Source organism: Zeus faber (assembly GCF_960531495.2).
Source record: "Zeus faber genome assembly, chromosome: 11".
NCBI classification, from domain to species: domain Eukaryota; kingdom Metazoa; phylum Chordata; class Actinopteri; order Zeiformes; family Zeidae; genus Zeus; species Zeus faber.
In genome coordinates this window covers 26,900,220-26,920,794 of record NC_137205.1, presented here as the reverse complement: position 1 = coordinate 26,920,794, position 20,575 = coordinate 26,900,220, and the positions used below count along the sequence as shown (strand labels likewise).

General features: G+C 45.9%; 1 protein-coding gene across 1 annotated transcript; it reads left to right on the top strand.

Moving 5' to 3' along the window:
- Positions 1 to 1,011: 1,011 nt before the first annotated feature.
- Positions 1,012 to 1,320, top strand: rprml (reprimo-like; the record flags this gene model as incomplete). Its single annotated transcript, XM_080009435.1, has 1 exon — positions 1,012 to 1,320. One exon carries the CDS (start codon positions 1,012 to 1,014, stop codon positions 1,318 to 1,320), a length of 309 nt encoding a protein of 102 aa, XP_079865561.1.
- Between the last annotated feature and the right edge of the window lie 19,255 nt (positions 1,321 to 20,575).

Here is a 20,575-nt window from a genome sequence, read left to right as displayed (position 1 = left end):
AGTGTTTTTTATATTCAAGGGTTTTTGATCCACGTGGAGGAGATTGCTCCACCGGCCGCCGTCTCCCCCAACGGTTGCCCATTGGTTGACGCTGTGACTCACTGCTGCAAATCCATCATTTTCCTGGGGATTCGTACCCGGTGACAGTCCCAATGCATAGTGATGTGGAGGCTGATGGGGAACCAATCTAAACGCAGATGGTGTCATTATTCTACAGCTGTTACACTGTGCAATCAACATTAACTTTAGAATGATGAGTAAAAGCAAGAAAGTTGTCAATTGGCAAAAAAAAGCCTTCAAAGGTTAAAGACCTTTGAAGGCTTTTTTTAAAGGGGGGTGTAACAGTGGAAATGCAGTACTTGGCCCCATTGGACTGCATTTAAGCACAATAAGCCTTTAAAGAATAAAGAATTAAACGAGGTAGTGCTATGAATAGCTGGGAGGGGAACCAACATTTTAATTAGTCCTGGCTTGAAAAGTAGAAATAGAAAAATCTAACCTTTAATGCAATGACATTGTTAAAACTTAGTTGTGCGGAGAATGCTTTGAAATGAGAGGAAGTATGATCATGTAAAACTGCGTGGAGATCAGCTGGAGACACCTGGCCACCTCCCCTCGTGGGGGGCGGTGATGTGCGCCGCTGTGAACTCATCGCCACTTTAAAACGCACCGGAGATTTGGCACAAGGGCGCACACAGGCGAGCGCAGGTGCACGGCGACTGTCTCCAATTACACCGGACGGAGACACGTTTTACACCTCCTGTGCCGTCTCGGGATCCCAAAACCCCGGACCAGGAGCCGAATACGCCAGGTCGGCACCGTGCACCAGGTGCCAAACGGCCGGTAACCCCTCGGGTGGTGATGCAGCGCGGTGCGCGCATTACGCGGCGCACACCAGGACCGGCTGCGGATCTGCGCGTCTCCCAAAGCTGATCCACTTCCGCGTGACGCAAAGTTCCGCTCGGCCTCAGGGTCCGGCTTCCTCTTTTTATCCTGCCGCGGGGAAGCACCATGAACGGCTCCTTGTTCGACCTGACCCACGGCGCGCTGCTGAACGGTTCCCTGGCGCTCTGCTGCAACGGCACCGAGGCGGCGGCGAGCGACGGCGGCTCCGCGGTGCTGCCGCCCGACGAGCGCAAGCTGTTCGTGATGCGGGCGGTGCAGATCGCCGTGCTGTGCGTGTTGTCCCTCACCGTCATGTTCGGCATCTTCTTCCTCGGGTGCAACCTGATGATCAAGTCGGAGAGCATGATCAACTTCCTGGTGAAGGAGCGGAGACCTTCCAAAGACGTGGAGGCGGTGATGATCGGACTCAGCTAAGAGCGCGCGCGGGTGGCGTGGATTTGATTTGAGGTGGGAAAAGCTGAATCTCCGCGCTCATCGCCAAAGACACTCTGTGCGTCTTGCCGAGAAAGGAAGATATGCAAAAGCCCCCTCCCGCCCCCAACGAATAATGAATTCCCTGCGAAAACGGCTGCGGCGCCGGCAGTCGAGCGAGTCTCTGTGCGTAAAGTGTGTGCGTAAAAAGCCAGCGGTCGTTTCCCCGTGCGTGTTTGGATGAGCGTCCGTTTGCCAAGTTGAACAAAGTGACGGGAAATGTTTACAAAGTCGTTACCTCGGATTATTTTTTAAGTGCTGTTTTTTCTTTCTTTCTTTCTTTCTTTCTGGATGACAGTTAATGAATGTTTTTAACTGGGGAACTTAAAAAAAAAAAAAAAAGGCATGATCAGAGTGTTCCAGTGTAGGTGCCGTCGTGGATGTAGCCTCGGAAACCAAGTGTCTCCTTATTGTCGGGCGGAGGGAGGCGCGCTCGGTGCGCCGGAATCTTGCACGTTTATCGACTCAAACCGCTGCTTCATGGGGTGTTTTCTGGTCCTGTTCGGCATGCATGCTCGTTTTGCACTTTTGAAATAACTGATGCCGCATGACCTTTTTTTTTTTTTTTTGTATGAATAGAACTCGAAGAAAAGCGCAGCATGGTATTAAAATATTGAAGTTGTCATATGAACCCTTTTGTCATCTGTTGATTAACATCAAGCTCATTCTCAAAAGTTGGACTCAATAAGGACTTGAAATTACACGACATTTTCTGACAATATTCCATTTTAAATGTACTTATTTTTTCAAAAGTCATTCCACTTTACTCCTTTCCCAAATGCTTCTGAGCAACAAAAATCTCAAAGGAGTGTTTTTGTTTTGTTTGTTTTTTTACCTTTTCGATTCAATTAAAAGGATGCAAATGATTCCCAGGCTCAGTTAAACTATTCCCTTATATATTATGCTCCACACAACATCAATTTGATGAACAGGGAGAAAGTGTTTCAGCACATTTTGGAACCGAACACTAATAGGCCTAAAACTCGAGCCGCGCGGCACCCAGAGCCAGACCTGGAGCGTTTACGCGTCAAAACAATCAAAAAGGTGTGTGTGTGTGTGTGTGTGTGTGTGTGTGTGTGTGTGCGTAAGCGGAGGCAGAGAGGTCACGGGTCTGGTTTTCCGCCGCTACATAGCACAACAGCCTCATATTGGGTTCACGGCGTCGTGCGATGACCGAATGACCCCAATCAGGGGCCTCGCCGAAAAAGCATGGAAGCCGAAGCAGCAGCGCTACCCAGGGGCCCAAACAGTTGACTTTACAGGGTGAACGTATACGGATTGTTTATTTGTTTGCGCGTGTGTGTGTGTGTGTGAGAGAGAGAGAATGAGGGAAATAAACGAGCGAATCACAGATTTAGGGAGGTGTCGGGGTGGGGGTGGATGTGGGTGGTGGGGTGACTCTAGGTGGATGTGACACCCAGCTGACAGATAAGGGCATCAGTGAGCGGGGATAAAGCGAGTCGTCGTGCTTTCAGACGTTATTACTGTACCTGTCGCTCTCTTTCACCGCCGCCCCGCACACACACACACACACACACACACACACACACCTACTCTACACCTCCACACATCCCTTGTTCCCCTTTCTGTCTGTCTGTCTGTCTGTGTGTCTGTCTGCCTGTCTTTCTCACTATCTGTCGCTTCCATTTGTCTTGGGTTTTTTCCCGCCCCGTTCCTCTCTCTCCTCCCGCACTCTTTCATCTCTCTCCTTCCTCTCCTTTCCTCCTCCCCCTCTCTCTCTCTCCCCCGCTCTCCTTCCTCCTGTCTCCCTCTCCCGCTCTGCTCCTCTCTCCTTCCTTTTCTCTCTCTCTCTCTCTCTCTCTCTCTCTCTCTCCACCCCTCCTCCTCCTCCCTCTCTCTCTCTCTCATCTCTCTCCTTCCTCTTCCCCTCTCTTCCTATCCTCCTCCCCCTCTCTTTTGTCTTCCTCTCGCTCCCCCTCTCTGCCCTCCTCACCTCTCTCTCCCTTCCTCTCTTTCCTCTCGCTCTCCTCCCCCCCCCCTCTCTCATCCCTCTCATCTCCTCTGCCCTCTCTCTTCCTCTCATCTCTCTCCTCTTCCTATCTTCTCATCTCTCCCCTCTTCCTACCCACCTTTCTCCCCCCTGACTCTCGCCCCCCCCCCTGACTCTCGTCTCAGCATTGGGTGTTCTCATTATTATTTTAGCACTTGTTAGGAGAGATGGGGGGTCGGGATGAATCCGTCCTCACAAACACAACCATGCATTCACACGGGGGTGCACTGCGAGCGTCACGCACGGTGAGCGTCACGCACGGCGGTGCGCGGCGCACACGGCGGCGGGCGTCGCGCACGGCGGCGGCCGTCGTGCACGGCGGCAGGCGCCGCGAACGGCGAGCATCGCGCACGGAGGCACAGGCAGTTCTGGCAACTTCCATCATTGACCAGACACAAGTTTAAAAAAAGAGCCAATTTCACACATGGACATGTGTAAAAAAATAATGACTTCATGGCATGATTTCCAACGGAGTCTTGGGTTATTAGATGTTTTTCCATCTGATGGAAAACTGATTATTCGATTATTTCCTCTCACTCGGAGACGGATGGAGTTCTCAAAAAGTATTACTTTGAAAACTAGGCCTCCTCCAAAAAAAAACAACTTGAGAAACAATATTATGTTCACTCCGAGGAGCTGCAGAACTACTCCTGCGAAATGAAGCTCGGTAGAATCACACAAACAGAGAAACAGCGAGAATTGCATTTGGCTTTAGTTGAATCGGCTTCTGATCAGACGGGAGACGAGAGCTTTGATCGAGAGGGAGATCTCTGGGAGCTTCGACAGATTTGACTAAAACTGTCTTTCATCGCACGTTATGAATATTTCTTTTAAGGAAATAAAGAGTAGAGAGGGGAGGAGGAGAAGAGATGAGGAGACGGTATAGACAGACAGACAAACAGACAGAGATAGATAGATAGATAGATAGATAGATAGATAAATAGAGAGATAGATACTTTATTCATCACCGGAGGAAAATTGTGGAGAAATGGAGCGGTGAGAGGAGGGCAGGAAGGGAAAGGGCGAAAAGGGGGGAAGGAGGAGATGGGAGGAGAGGGGAGAAGAAAATGGGAGGAATGGGGAGGAGAGGGGGATAAGAGAGGAGGAGCCATGAGCGTAAGCAAGATCAGAGGAGAGTTGAAGACGAGAAGAAGAGATGAAAAGGAGATGAAGAAGGGCCGAACAAAAGGTGAAAAAGAGTCGAAGAGGTCATGAAGAGGTGAAGGGGAGACGGACAAGAGAAAAGCGACGACGAAGCGAGGAGGGAGGGGTGGGGGGGGGGAGCCCAGGAGCAGATGAAGAAGAGATGAAGAAGGGATGAACAAAAGACGACAAAGAGCTTAAGAGGGGATGAAGAAGCGGCTCTCTCGAGTTGCCCCCTAATGAAGGAAATGAGACGAGGGATCGTCGCTGCAGTATCTGGGTTTCGTCGCTGATCGCCAGAGTCTCCGTTTAATTAGGAACGGTGCTGTTAATTGACTGTTAATGGACTTTTTAAACGAGCGATGGGAGGGACGCCTCTTCTGCCTCCTCCGCCTTCTCCGCCTCCTCCGCCTCCTCCGCCTCCTCCCCAGCCGCCACGCCCGGGCTCGCTTCGTCCCCCCCCCCTCCCTCCCCCGTCGGGAAAGCCTCGTCACTGACCTTTTTAACGGCGGGAAGTATTGGAACGTGCCTCCAAACCTCCAAAAACACGGCAGAAATAACGTTAACTGAAACGGTCGCCTTAACACAGAGGAAGGAAAAAGTAGTAATAATAATAATAAAAAAATAAAAGAACAAAATGCATCGCGGGGAAGGTCCGTCTGTGAAGACCAGCGCGCATCCCGTCTCTGTCTTGGGTTTGGTTCCGTCCGCCTCCATCACCTATTTTCATGCAAACGCTGGATGGAACCAAATCTCCTTTTCTGTCGGACCTTCTTGATCCGGATCAGAGGTTTTCACTCTGTCGTTAATATTATTTTCATTCTGGAAATTAACCAGTTGTTTTAGGTTGGAAAAAAACCCCGCAGACATCCAGTTTATTTTGAGGCCCTTGTGACTATTGAGGCTCATATTCCGTTTGAACTATATCACACGCAACCAAACTTCTTACAATAACAGAAATACAGTAACTAAGGTATAACACATCACATAACACATAAATACGTACGCCACATGTCCCCAGTTTAGTGTGTATGTAGTACTTGTGTGCAACGTCCCAAATGTATAAGTAATGTCTGGTCGGGACGATATGGCTGCTGGCAAACAAAACGCGGAAAAACAAATCTGCCACACAATACGGTATCCAAAACGATGCAGAGTTGAGAAAAGTGCTGATTTTAAACACACACGCACGCACACACACACACACACACACACACACACACTCACGCTGGCACACACACACACACACACACTCACGCTGGCAGACACTGCGGCACACAACAAATCACGCTCTCTTCAATTAACACTTTTCAGCCATTCCACAAAATAAATGATACTCCCACGCCATTTCACACTCAAAAATGTGTTTTTTAAATGCCGCACATATTCTCCGTGTGAGTGCGAAGACGCTCGGCCAGAGCGGCGGTTGAATTCATAACCCATGCGCGGCGCAGACATTATTCTCTATTTTCGGGGGGGGGACGCGACACGGGGCAGCGCTCTCACCTGTCGAGCGCCGAACCTCGGCTCTCGGCCCCAGACCGGGGGGCTCCTGGGGACCCTGCAGGAAGTTGAAAAACCAACGCACGCAATTACCGTTACCCATTTTCCTGATTGCTAAGAAACAGGCGTCGAATTGATCCCCATCAACAGCAACCTAATGAGCACAACAGTGATTTCTTTTTGAGCAAAACAGTTCCTCGTTCCTCATTGCCTTCACACACAATGCAAATTCCAAGCACATTTTTGCAAAACGATAAACACGAGTCCCGACGGGGAGACGCAGAACTCAGCTGGGTAAATCACGTCAGACTCGGTGGAGGCGTTTGGACGCAGCTGATACGACTCGCGCTCTTGAACGTGAGCGTCTTCTGCGTACGGGTGCAAAACGTTTTTTTTTTTTTTTTTTTTTTCTACAATTGTTCAACAATCAGTCCCTATTCATGCGTAAAGGAGCCCAGCTCTGAGCGTCCATTTTCAGGAATGGGCCAAGTAAGAGGCAGCGGGCGAGGACCAAGGAGAGGATGTGGGGTCCATAGAGGGAGAGGGGATGAAATAAGAACAGGGGGTGCAGTCATACAGTGGTACAGTCATACAGTGGTACAGTCATACAGTCATACAGTGATACAGTGGTACAGTGATACTTAACCCAGACATGGACCCTCCTTGCACCGAGCTGTCTACCTCGTGAGCATCTCTTTTCCCCGAACTGCCTGTTAAACTTTCATTATATATACATATATATATATATATATATATATAATATATATTATATTACATTATAAATGATATACTGAACATATTATACACATGTGAACACTTAATCTGGATATTTAGTGCACGTAAACGCACCAGGTGGATTCATAGGGATTTGTCCTTCACAATGAGCAACAAAATGTAACTATTCAAGGTCAAAACAAAAAGTAAGGAGGTGAAGTTATCGTTCCATCCTGAGTTTAGTAAAAAAATAAAATAAAATAAAATGGACGTTCAGAATATTTTTGTCTGCATCTCAGACAGTTTCATTACCTGCTTTACTGCGACTCGCTGCCCCTCAGTGTGTCCAAAATGCAGCTCTCAGAGTTTGAACTGGGGCCAAAAAAAATGTGAACTGATCACACTGATCCTGTGTGTCCCCCCCCCCCCAAAAAAAAAGCCAACCGGTGAGTCTTAGAATGAGATGAGGTTTTAAGATTGTGTTATTATATTACTGTTGTATCATCTTATCTTAGATGTAGAACGTTCCGCCTGTTTTTGCTGCAGCTGTGCACTGATCCAGCTGATTCCACTCCAGTTGAACCTCTGTGTTGATGCTAATTAGTAAATCAAGCACATGGTCCACTCTAACTCCCGGAGTGAAGGCTTCATTCCTGAACCCGGATATTCCACCTCTGCCATTGTTCTTTTAAAATCTCCATTTACTCTATCCATGTATTTTTTTGTTGAAATTGTATTGTGTTCAGTTGTGTTCAAAAATGTATTATTATTATTATTATTATTATTATTATTATTATTATTATTATTATAAGTGGGCTAGCTGTAAGCCTGCTTACTTAAAAAAAACCAGTTTGAAATGCACAGCAATGAGATTTATTTCCATCCTCCAACCATCTCTTAAAAAGACGATGTAATGAAAATATCCCTGATTGTTTATTTCTGAGGAAATATCAATGTTTTAGCACCCAAATAAATGCTGATAGAGAATAATCATTTTATTTTATTTTTTGCCCCAAATGAAACAAAGATGAATGGTAGATCCTAAATCAACAAAGAATGTGTTTAAATCCCCGACTGTTGCTATTGTTGTGTTATTTACTCGATCTGAACCATTATTTACTCCTTTAGAATTCATAAACATCTTTTCTGTTTTTTGTTTTTTTTTACATATAAAATAACAAAATATCACCAGGGGAGCCATAAACGCTTCACCGAGTAACACCGATGTAAACAAGCTCTCCCATGGCGTTATTCTTAATTATGGGCGACGCTCTACGAGCCGACGGCCGAGCGGCTTCGGCCCCGGAGCGCTGGGCCGTGGCTCGGGGCAGGGGAACCGAGGAGGAGCGGAACGGCTCCATTACGGCCGCCCCCCCCCCCCCCCGGCTCACCGTTATTGGGAGCGACAGCCTCTTTGGCCGGAAGCCCAAGCTGCCATTTAGGAAAACCATGAACTACTCCTAATCAAATCACCCGGAGACTCCAAGACCCATTCCGAGCGAATACGGGTTCACGGCGCGGCGTCACGTGACGGGGGCTAATCGTCCGCCGGTCAGAATCCGGCCCTCAACCCCTCCTCTCCGTTTCTGCGTTTCGGGCGAGGAGGCACGCTGAGGTCAACCCAGAACCCCAGTCCGCTCGCGGAGTTTGTTCCGGGGGGATCGGGGGGGCTGGAACGCCGGGGTCCCGGGTCCCGGTCTTCCGGTCGGCGTGTGGAGGGACTGGACGCCTCCTCTCGGACCCGACGGCGGCGCAAATGTCGGTCGTTCCCGGAGCAGGCTGCTACTACACCGCCGCAGCTAACGTGTTCCTTCTTCGGGCTTGTACTGTTCAGGCTTCACCAGTCCGTTTCGTCTTCTTCGTCGTCAGATCTGCGCTCGGAAACTTGTTGTGAAGTATTGCTCCGGAGGAATCGCACTTTTGAGTTGATTTTAGAAATGAGCCGTATCCCTGTGCTGGCACCGTACCGGTACATCCGTAAGGCGGGCGTTTTATAAAAAACGGTTTGGAGTTTTAGTTTCCGTCACCATCTCGCCGCCCTCCTCCTCCGTCGGGCAGGCCCGGCGCCAGGGTGGAGTGACTGGGGGCGGCAGTTAAAAATGGGGAGGGGGTGGAGGGGTGGGGGGGGGGGGGGGGGGGGTGTCTATTTATATGGTAAAACAGTAGGTTCTCATCCCGCTCTGCCTATTCCTGCTCTTCCTTCATCCCGCGGGTGTCCTTTTCACCAGATGCGAACGATTCCCCGCCGGGCCTTCACCACGTGCTTGTGCGTCATGGCGATCATATGAAATGAGGATATTTGGGGCGGACTGCCGGGTCGGCGCCCCGATCCGGTCCGGCGGGGGATTTCATGAAATTCCTTGATTTCACCGCGAAACACAAGACTCGTGTTTCAAAACCAGATCATACGTTTATCTCACAGCAGGGGTGACGCCACTTTCAAACCCGCGCGTCCTCGGACAACTTAGTGGGGATCGGACTCGGAGTGATTCTAACCACCGAGGGATGACGCTAAAAACCAAAAAAATAATAGTCAACGGCGTCAGGGTCATCGAGTTGAATAAAAAAAAAAAAAAAAAAGGATGATCTGATCGTTTCGTCTGTCTTGCTGCTTGTGCCGTGCAAGCTCTCGCGCTCTCCCTCGCCCTTTCCCTCGCCCTTTCCCTCGCTCTCTGTCTCTCTCTCTCTCTCTCTCTCTCCCTGTCTCTCTCTCTCTTCCTCTCTCTCTGTCTCTCTCTCTCCCTCTCCCTGTCTCTCTCTCTCTTCCTCTCTCTCTGTCTCTGTCTCTCCCTCTCCCTGTCTCTCTCTCTCTTCCTCTCTCTCCCCCCTCTCTCTCTCTCTCTCCCCCTCTCTCTCTCTCTCTCTCCCTCTTTCTCCCTCTCCGTGTCTCTCTCCCTCTCCCTCTCTCTCTCTCTCTCCCCCTCTCTCCCCTTTCTCTCGTGGACCAAAGCTTCACTTCCCTGTCGTTTCCATTCCGCGGATTGCTGCGATGGAAAAAAAAAAAAAAAAGAAAAGAAAAGAAAAGAATTAGGGCCGAAAGTTCTATTTAAAACCCCGAAGAAGCAGCGAGGCTGAACCGACGGGATGTGTTCTGTCCATCTCTCCTCGGCGCCGTTCGGCGGCGGGACCGGCGCCGCGCCGGGGCCTTCGCGCATACGTCTCAGACATGCCAAGCCGCCCGAAAAAATAAAGCCCTTCGGTTCCGTCTCGCCTTTCCTCTGTGAGGTTGCGCTGTCCGCGGTCCTGAAAACGCCGCCACCAACGTTTCAGAACCACGTCCGAAAGCTATTTGCGCGGCGGGAAAAATGGACTGGATCGGATGACAAGCTTCCGATATTTCACGGTGGGGAAAGCTTCAAATAAGGTGTTTCGTTACGCGGCGCTCGTGTCCCGGCCATTATTCTTGTTGCTTTTGCCGTTTTTCCCAGGCCACACCCGCCTTCTGTTGAACTGCTTGTTAAAGTCGGTAAAATGAAGCGTGCGCATAAGAAAAGCAACATCTTTGAATCCTGCCCTTTGATTCCATCCCTCCTCTTCCAGTTCCACCCCCCCCCCCCCCAAAATAAAACAATAAAAAATTCTCCCGTTTTCAGGGCTTATTTATCATTGTTCCGTGTAGACAGTTGGGAGGATGGGTTGCCGTCGACGTGTTGTTGTTTTTTCTCAGACAGCGAGAGAGAAGAGGAGATGCATTGTGGGAAACCGCTGGCGGAAGAAGCTGAACCTTAAATAAATCGGCTGTATTATTTTTCGGACATTATCTAAGTAAACCCCGGTGTGCGAGTCACATGTGCAGCGGCGCGGTGACACACACACATACACACACGCGCGCGCGCGCACGGCGACCGCATCACAGGGCCCGCAGGAGTCGGGCGGTGTTGCCATAGGAACGGGGGTGGGGTGGGGGGGGCGGTAATGGCCACGTTCTTGAGCCGATGCTGCAGGGGGCGAGGGGCAGGAGGAGGCAGAGTGAGTCAGATTTCTGCACTAATGATAAGAGATTTAACTTCAAATCGTCACCCGCTTCACCCGCTTCGCCCGAAACTCAGACGGCGGATACAAATAAATAAATAAATAATGTTAAAAGCCCCTCAACACGTGGCTGTGATGCTGTTCCCATTCACTCTCCAGTTTCCCTCTCAGTGGTTGGGTTAATACAGCTAATGGCGTTAGCTTTGATGGAGGGCGAACTGCACGCCCCACCGTGCCACCCCACCCTCCCCTCCACCCCCCACCCTCCCCTCCACCCCCCACTCACTCCCCACCCCCCACCCCCCCATGGGAAATGAATAAATGATTCCTAAAGCAGTGAGCTCACCCTCTAACCGCCGCTGTCGCTCCGATGACCGAGTGGGTGCGAGAGGGAGGCAGATTAAATATTAAATATTCGACGGTGATGATTTAATCATCATTTGGCAGCGCCGGATGGACGGTATGGAGGGCTCTTAAGGGCTCTGAGGGGAGAGCCCTAAGGATTATGGGATGCCGCCTTGCCGCGTCACGCACGCACGCACACACACACACACACACACACACATCATTAATAGGTAAACATTCGTCTCCGGTGCGTCGACACTTTATTTTGGGCTTACTTTGTAAATGATTCATAATTGAGTAGTTAACCGTAAGTTTTTAAATCTCACATGGAGTCACCACACCTCCAACGCCCCCCCTCCACCTCCACCCCCCGCCCCCCCATGGACGCTTCCCTTAGTCTCACTTTGCCCACACGCTGCCAGAGCCTTTAAAAATAGATGCGAGCCGCCCAGATTACAGCGTGGCGCATTTTAATCACAAGGTTTGAGAAGAACACGGGCGAAGGCCGCTGGAGCGGGAGAGCGACGGAGGGGAAGGCGGGGAGGGGGGTGGAGGCTGAGTGGGAAATGAAAATTAGACGGCGCTAATTACCGTGTGTACCGCGGTCCTGGAAGTTGTAGCCGCCGCACTTTCAAACTTGATTTGGAACGGGGGAGCTCGTTTCCTTTGGCTGTTTTGGTTTTTTTTTCGCCGTGTGTTTCTGGACGACTGAGTCACCCGCCAGGGCCAGACGGCAGGAAGCGGGCGTGGCCGATCCCTGCGTGGAGGTTGTAGTCCCTGGTTCGATTAAGACGCCGGGAAGGGGGAAGAGCCGCGAGGGAGGTGGAGGCGTGTGAAATGGGAGCGATCCGTCCTCTGTGGCCGGAGCCCGAACCGAGCCACGCAGGATTCGGTGTTGAACAGCCAGTCAGGAGATGATTATTCTGGGATGAAAAAAAAAATAAATAAATAAAAATAAAATGAGTCCCACACCACTATTTTAAACAGGAAGTTTTTCAGTTGATTTTCAAACAACGTGTTTCAGTCTCTGGCGATGCACGACATGAAAACTAAGTGTTTGTGTTGAACACGTTTTGCTTCTGACAAAACAAACTTTCATCTCGTTTTTGTCTATCTATCTATCTATCTATCTATCTATCTATCTATCTATCTATCTATCTATCTATCTATCTATCCATCAATCTATCTATCTATCTATCTATCTATCTATCTATCTATCTATCTATCGATCTATCTATCTATCTATCTATCTATCTATCTATCTATCTATCTATCGATCTATCGATCTATCTATCTATCTATCTATCTATCTATCTATCTATCTATCTATCCATCCGTCCATCTGTCTGTCTGTCTGTCTATCTATCTTTCCATCAATCCATCTATCTATCTATCTATCTATCTATCTATCTATCTATCTATCTATCTATCTATCTATCTATCTATCTATCTATCTATCTATCTATCTATCTATCTATCTATCTATCTATCTATCTATCTATCTATCTATCTATCCATCCGTCCATCTGTCTGTCTGTCTGTCTATCTATCTTTCCATCAATCCATCTATCTATCTATCTATCTATCTATCTATCTATCTATCTATCTATCTATCTATCTATCTATCTATCTATCTATCTATCTATCTATCTATCTATCTATCTATCTATCTATCTATCTATCTATCTGTCCGTCCGTCCGTCCGTCTGTCTGTCTGTCTATCTATCTATCTATCTATCCGTCCATCCGTCTGTCTGTCTGTCTGTCTGTCTGTCTGTCTGTCTATCTTACTTCACATCTGGATCTCACATTATCCGTCGTTCCGATGCTTTCTGGGGACACTTCTTATTGGCGAGTTTCAGGAGTGTGTAGACAGATATGAGGGTTTTATTCGCTGCTGCCGCCCGGGGGCAGAGGGCCTCATTACGCTCCAATCTCTCTGCAGACTCCTCGGCAGCAGCTCTGCCCTCGGGCGGTGCTCTACCCATCAGCCCCGGCGTTGGCGAGCAGCGGGGGGGGGGGGGGGGGGGGGGGGGTGTCACCCGGTTACACAACACTCACTGTAAATCTCCAGGATTCTGGTCATTGCTACGGTATTCTTGCCTGTCACGCACACAGATTTATTATTGATCAAACTTACTCTGTGTGTGTGTGTGTGTGTGTGTGTGTGTGTGTGTGTGTGTGTGTGTGTGTGTGTGTGTGTGTGTGTGTGTGTGTGTGTGTGTGTGTGTTAAATGCTGCATAAGCACCTGCTTCTCCATTAAAATTTCAAGAAATATCTGTTTGCTCAAAATACTGCACATACCCAGGCCTATATAGATAGTATATATAGATATACAGTATATAAAGATAGTATATAGATATATATACAGGTAGTATATATAGATATATATATAGATAGTATACAGTATATAGATATATATATAGATAGTATTTATAGATGTATATATAGATATTTATATATACAGATAGTATATTGTATATAGATATATATAGATAGTATATATAGATATATTTATATAGATAGTATGTATAGATAGTATATATAGTTATATATAGTATATATAGTTTTATATAGATAGATAGATAGATAGATAGATAGATAGATAGATAGATAGATAGATAGATAGATAGATAGATAGATAGATAGATAGATAGATAGATAGATAGATAGATAGATGGATTGATGGATAGATAGATAGACAGACAGACAGACAGATGGACGGATGGATAGATAGATAGATAGATAGATAGATAGATAGATAGATAGATAGATAGATAGATAGATAGATAGATAGATAGATAGATAGATAGATAGATAGATAGATAGATAGATAGGTAGATAGATAGATAGATAGATAGATAGATAGATAGATAGATAGATAGATAGATAGATAGATAGATAGATAGATAGATAGATAGATAGATAGATAGATAGATAGATAGATAGATAGATAGATAGATAGATAGATAGGTAGATAGATAGATAGATAGATAGATAGATAGATAGATAGATAGATAGATAGATAGATAGATAGATAGATAGATAGATAGATAGATAGATAGATAGGTAGATAGATAGATAGATAGATAGATAGATAGATAGATAGATAGATAGATAGATAGATAGATAGATAGATAGATAGATAGATAGATAGATAGATAGATAGATAGATAGATGGTCCGGTTAATAAAAGTGGAGTTAAAACCAAGGAAGAATATTCAACCAAAAACAAAATGAAAGCAACTTTCACATTGATCCTTTTGCTTTGGGTTTAACAACAGAGAGTCAGAATCACAATTAACCAGGGATTTGTTTTGGTAATTATTGCTACGTGTCTACAGACGATTAGCATAAAACCATCTTAACAGTCTGAGAATAGGATAAATTAAAAGATAAAGAAAAATATGAAAGAAAATGTAATTATAATAACATAAAATGAAATATAATAATAAGTAAAGTAAATATTGAACACAATTTGCCAAAAATAAACAAATAGCAGAAAAAATTAAAAGAAGTAAATTATATAAAATATACTGAATATACAACATCATTCTACGCACAGGATCGGTTATTGGTATGGGTGTAAATTATGAAGAGTTATCATGATAGAGCTGTGAGTTATTGAACCACTCGATTTGTTCATTTAATATATTGGATGATTAGACTTTGTTTTGGATGTCTTCAACGACCCCACAGCTACGGGGAAACATATCGCTGGACCTAATATGAGGTTCCGAACTCTCTTGATTCATTTCATTTAATTTTAATACGTTGAAGATGTTGAAAGGATCGTTTTTGGGGAAATGTTTTTCAGATTTTTAATCACTAGATATGGGCACGCGTCAAAAAAAGTTCTGAATGTAGTTGCTAAAATCTTGTATGTTTGTATTTTTACTTGTCATAAAGAGACAAAAGGGACAGTATTTATTAAATTACTCAGCTTTGGAGACACTGGAAGCTGTATTTCCCCCAATTTTGCAGGAGCTAGGCTAGCTGATGCCATCCGCAGCCATGCATTGCGCTAACGTCGTTAGCATGCAGCCCGTCGATATCTCTGTACTGGACACAACAGCGATGAAACTGGTATCGATCCTGTCGACTGAATCTGGGTAAGAGAGACCACAAAAAACTTTCAAAATCAACTTTGAAGTTTCCAAACCAAGGTTCATTTTGATGGAAGCAAAGAACAAATTGAGATCAGGTTAAAAAAAAACAAAAAACAATCATCACTGCTCCCGATGTTCGTTGTAAAACTGCAGAGCAAATCAGTGGCGCGTGGTGATTTGGAAAAGGATATATGACCCTGCAAATATAAAATCACTATTTTGACCTTTGACCTGTTCAGTCGACGCTGAGCGTCGAAAAGCCTGAAACATTATCTGACCCGGTGCTGATCAATGCAGAGGGCGTTCTTCAATCAATAGGATTATTGGAATATTGTCACGGTGGATCAATACAACTGAATTGTAATTTTAATTGGCGGTTTTATCTCCAAATGTTATGAGCGGAGATTCTCCAGGACGGTGCTTGACATTATTAAATGCTTGTTGACTGAGAGTTGGACCTGAAATGTATTGACGACCTCCATCAATAAGGTAAAAAATGATTGAAATACACTGTACTCTGCAGTGATTAACATCACGTAGCACCATTTCTAATGTTGTATCTTTCATTATTATTATTATTATTTTTATTTTTTTTATTAGTAGTATTATTATTATCATTATTATTATTTATCTATGTATTTATTTATAAGTTTGTTTATTTATGTATTAATTAATTAATTAATTAATTTTGTCTTCTTCTTCTAATTATTATTATTATTATTATTATTATTATTATTAATAATAATATTATTATTATTAGTAGTAGTAGTAGTATTGTTATTATTTTTATTGTTATTATTTTTTTTTCTTCTTCTTCTTCTTATTATTATTTTATATTTAATATGATTATTGCTTATATGAGATGCATATGTAAATATTATTTCAAGTCCATCTCTTTCTCTCTTTCCCTTTGTTTTAAATTTCATGTTATAATATATTTGTATTTATTTAATGTATTCTGGGAGGATAGTTCTCTGTTTGTATATTTTTGTGTTTGTTGCATATCTCAAATGCCACTAAAAACGATTCAGTGAGAAAAAGGAAAAAGTCAATGAAACGACAGTGAAACGAGGTTTAAACTCGGCTAAATTTGGTAAAAATGTGAGAGGTGAGTAGACGACACCTGAGAGCGTGAATTAAATCAACGTTCGCGTCTCCCGGGACGGAAGGTTTTCATCATTTCAACACACTGCTGTGCTCTGGAACAACCACCATCAGACACAACAAGTGCCAGTTTGCTGTGTGACCACGTAAGGAACGTGTGTGTGTGTGTGTGTGTGTGTGTGTGTGTGTGTGTGTGTGTGTGTGTGTGTGTGTGTGTGTGTGTGTGTGTGTGTGTGTGTGTGTGTGTGTGTGTGTGTGTGTGTGTGTGTGTGCGTGTCAGTGGGAAGAAAATCAAGGAAAGGTGAGTCACTTTGAGCGGAGGGAACATTTTCCAAAGGGGAAGCCGGCTGGTCATGGTCAACACCATAGTTTTGACAGTTTGACATTTGGCCACGACCAGTACAGTAAAAGGTGGCACAGTGTGTGTGTGTGTGTATGTGTGTGTGTGTGTGTGTGTGTGTGTGTGTGTGTGTGTGTGAGTGTGTGTGTGTGTGTGTGTGTGTGTGTGTGTGTGCGTGCGTGTGCATGTGTGTGTGTGTGTGTGTGTGATAATTATAATTTGCTTGTGTTTACAGAACAAATTAATCTTAGAATTAGCAATTAGAAAAATTATCTTCACTTAAAAAACTTAACGTGGACATTTTTCAGCTGAAAAAAAAAACAGTGAAAAGAATATCGGGAAAATATGGTAAATAGATCATCTAGCAAAATTTTGGGAATAATAATAATTTGACGAACTTTAACAAAATCCTAGATTTGTTCAACTTCAATTTTTTCAGTTGTCTCAAGATAAAATGGGATTTTTTTCGTATAAAAAAAGTGGGAAAAAAAAGTAATAATATTAATAATTAAATCAAATTAGTGATCAAAACAGTGAAATAATTATCTGAAAAAAATAACAATTAGATCAAACCAAAAAACACCTTCATGTGTTAAACTTCTAGTTTTCAAATTGTCTGAACTTAAAGTTGACATTTTTTAGTGGAAACTATGAGCTAAAAACAATGCAAATGAACTGTCAGTCTGCTCCACCCCTCCACCCCTACTTCCCTCCTTCCCTAACATCCCTCCACCTTTCTATCCCTCCATCCCTCCACCCCTCCATCCTGTCAACCCTCCATCCCTCCATTCCTCAACCCCACCACCCCGCCATCCCTCCTTCCCTCCATTCCTCCACCTCTCCATCCCTCCACCCCTCCAACACTACATACCTCCACTCAACCACCCCTACACCCCTACAGCCCCCATCCCTCCATCCCTCCATCTCTCTATCCCTCCACCCTTCCATCCTCCCTCTACCCCTCCATCCCTCCAACCCTCCATCCCTCCATTCCTCGACCCCACCACCCCTCCATCCCTCCAACCCACCACCTATCCACCCCTCCATCCCTCCATCCATCCACCCTCCACCCCTCCATCCCTCCAACCCTCCATCCCTCCACCCCACCACCCCACCACCCATCCACCCTTCCATCCCTCCATCCTTCCAACTGTCTATCCCTCCATCCCACCACCCCTCCATCCTGTCAACCCTCCATCCCTCCATTCCTCGACCCCACCACCCTGCCATCCCTTCTTCCCTCCATCCCTCCACCTCTCCATCCCTCCACCCCTCCAACACTAGATACCTCCACCCAACCACCCCTATACCCCTACAGCCCCCATCCCTCCATCCCTCCATCTCTCTATCCCTCCACCCTTGCATCCTCCCTCTACCCCTCCATCCCTCCAACCCTCCAACCCTCCATCCCTCCACCCCACCACCCATCCACCATCCATCCCTCCATCCCTCCACCCCTCCATCCTGTCGACCATCCATCCCTCCAACCCACCACCTATCCACCCCTCTATCCCTCTATCCATCCACCCCTCCACCCCTCTACCCCTCCATCCTGCCAACCCTCCATCCCTCCATCCCTCCACCCCACCACCCGTCCACCCTTCCATCCCTCCATCCTTCCAACCGTCCATCCCTCCATCCCACCACCCATCCACCCCTCCATACCTCCACCCGCCCACCCCCTCCGCCACCTGCTCCTCCGACACACAGCTTCTACTGAATCAGGGGGGAAATACCTTGAAGAAGCAGGAGTTGAGTGGAGGTGGAAACTCATCAGGACACAACGTTCTCATCTCTCAGCTCATGAATACAAAGTGAAATTACATTTGAAGTCGTTCGCTCTGAAAAGCGTTCAGCATCGCGGCTCCGCTTCAGCTTCACAACACACACACATTTCACCTCTCAGTCATTTCTCTCTTAAGGAATTAACGAATTTACGGGAAATGTTCATCAGGAATCTCAAAAGAATTGACTTTTTTCAGGTTGTTGGAAAGAATTTCAAGCATTTTAAAATATTTATAAATGTGTACATTATGTGCATATTTGCACAGCTCTGCCTCCTGCTCCTCCTCTTCCGCCCCCTCAGTGACCCCCACTGGGACTCAGGGCGCTGACCCCCCGACCCCCTGACCCCTGCCCACGCAGTATCACCCGGCAGGCAGCCAATCACAGCGCTGACCTGCTGTGACATCACACGGTGAAGAGGAGGTGGGGGAGGCGATGGGTGTCACCGATCATGCTGTTCACGGTCAGTGAGTGGTCCTAGAAGTTCATCAGAAAGTCTTTACTTGTATTATATTTTTGACCATTTATTATACAGTCATAGGGAGATGAAGACCACGGTCACTGCCTGGTTGACCCTTTAATCCATGAAACTCACTCCTTCATTGTCGTCCATTGGCCTCACGAGGCACAAAAAAACCTCTAGAGCCTTCAAATAACAACAGTGTTTTATTTCAATTCATTGCAGATGAATAAAAAAACATTTAATAATAAAATATAATAAGTCTTGAAGTACCCCTCTAGTCCAGCAGAGGGCAGTACTAGATTTGCCACCGTATCATCTGGACAGAAACCGTTTGCAGGTGATGTTGTGACTCATTGGTTCAAGATACCTTGAACCAATGATACCTCAACTATGAGAGACAAAATGAGAAAAAGAAATCCAGAAAATCACATTGTCTGATTTTTAAATAATTTATTTACAAATTATGGTGGAAAATAAGTATTTGGTCAACAACAAATGTTCATCTCAATACTTTGTTATATACCCTTTGTTTGCAATGACAGAGGTCAAACGATTTCTGTAAGTCTTCACAAGGTTTTCACACACTGTTGCTGGTATTTTGGCCCATTCCTCCATGCAGATCTCCTCTAGAGCAGTGATGTTTTGGGGCTGTCGCTGGGCAACACGGACTTTCAACTCCCTCCAAAGATTTTCTATGGGGTTGAGATCTGGAGACTGGCTAGGCCACTCCAGGACCTTGAAATGCTTCTTACGAAGCCACTCCTTCGTTGCCCGGGCGGTGTGTTTGGGATCATTGTCATGCTGAAAGACCCAGCTATGTTTCATCTTCAATGCCCTTGCTGATGGAAGGGGGTTTTCACTCAAAATCTCACGATACGTGGCCCCATTCATTCTTTCCTTTACACGGATCAGTCGTCCTGGTCCCTTTGCAGAAAAACAGCCCCAAAGGATGATGTTTCCACCCCCATGCCTCACAGTAGGTATGGTGTTCTTTGGATGCAACTCAGCTTTCTTTCTCCTCCAAACACGACAAGTTGAGTTTTTACCAAAAAGTTCTATTTTGGTTTATCTGACCATATGACATTCTCCCAACCCTCTTCTGGATCATCCAAAAGCTCTCTAGCAAACTTTAGACGGGCCTGGACATGTACTGGCTTAAGCAGGGGGACACGTCTGGCACTGCAGGATTTGAGTCCCTGGCGGCGTAGTGTGTTACTGATGGTAGCCTTTGTTACTTTGGTCCCAGCTCTCTGCAGGTCATTCACTAGGTCCCCCCGTGTGGTTCTGGGATGTTTGCTCACCGTTCTTGTGATCATTTTAACCCCACGGGTTGAGATCTTGCGTGGAGCCCCAGATCGAGGGAGATTATCAGTGGTCTTGCATGTCTTCCATTTTCTAATAATTGCTCCCACAGTTGATTTCTTCACAACAAGCTGCTTACCTATTGCACATTCAGTCTTCCCAGCCTGGTGCAGGTCTACAATTTTGTTTCTGGTGTCCTTTGACAGCTCTTTGGTCTTGGCCATAGTGGAGTTTGGAGTGTGACTGTTTGAGGTTGTGGACAGGTGTCTTTTATACTGATAACGAGTTCAAACAGTTGCCATTAATACAGGTAACGAGCGGAGGACAGAGGAGCCTCTTAAAGAAAAAGTTACAGGTCTGTGAAAGCCAGAAATCTTGCTTGTTTGTAGGTGACCAAATACTTATT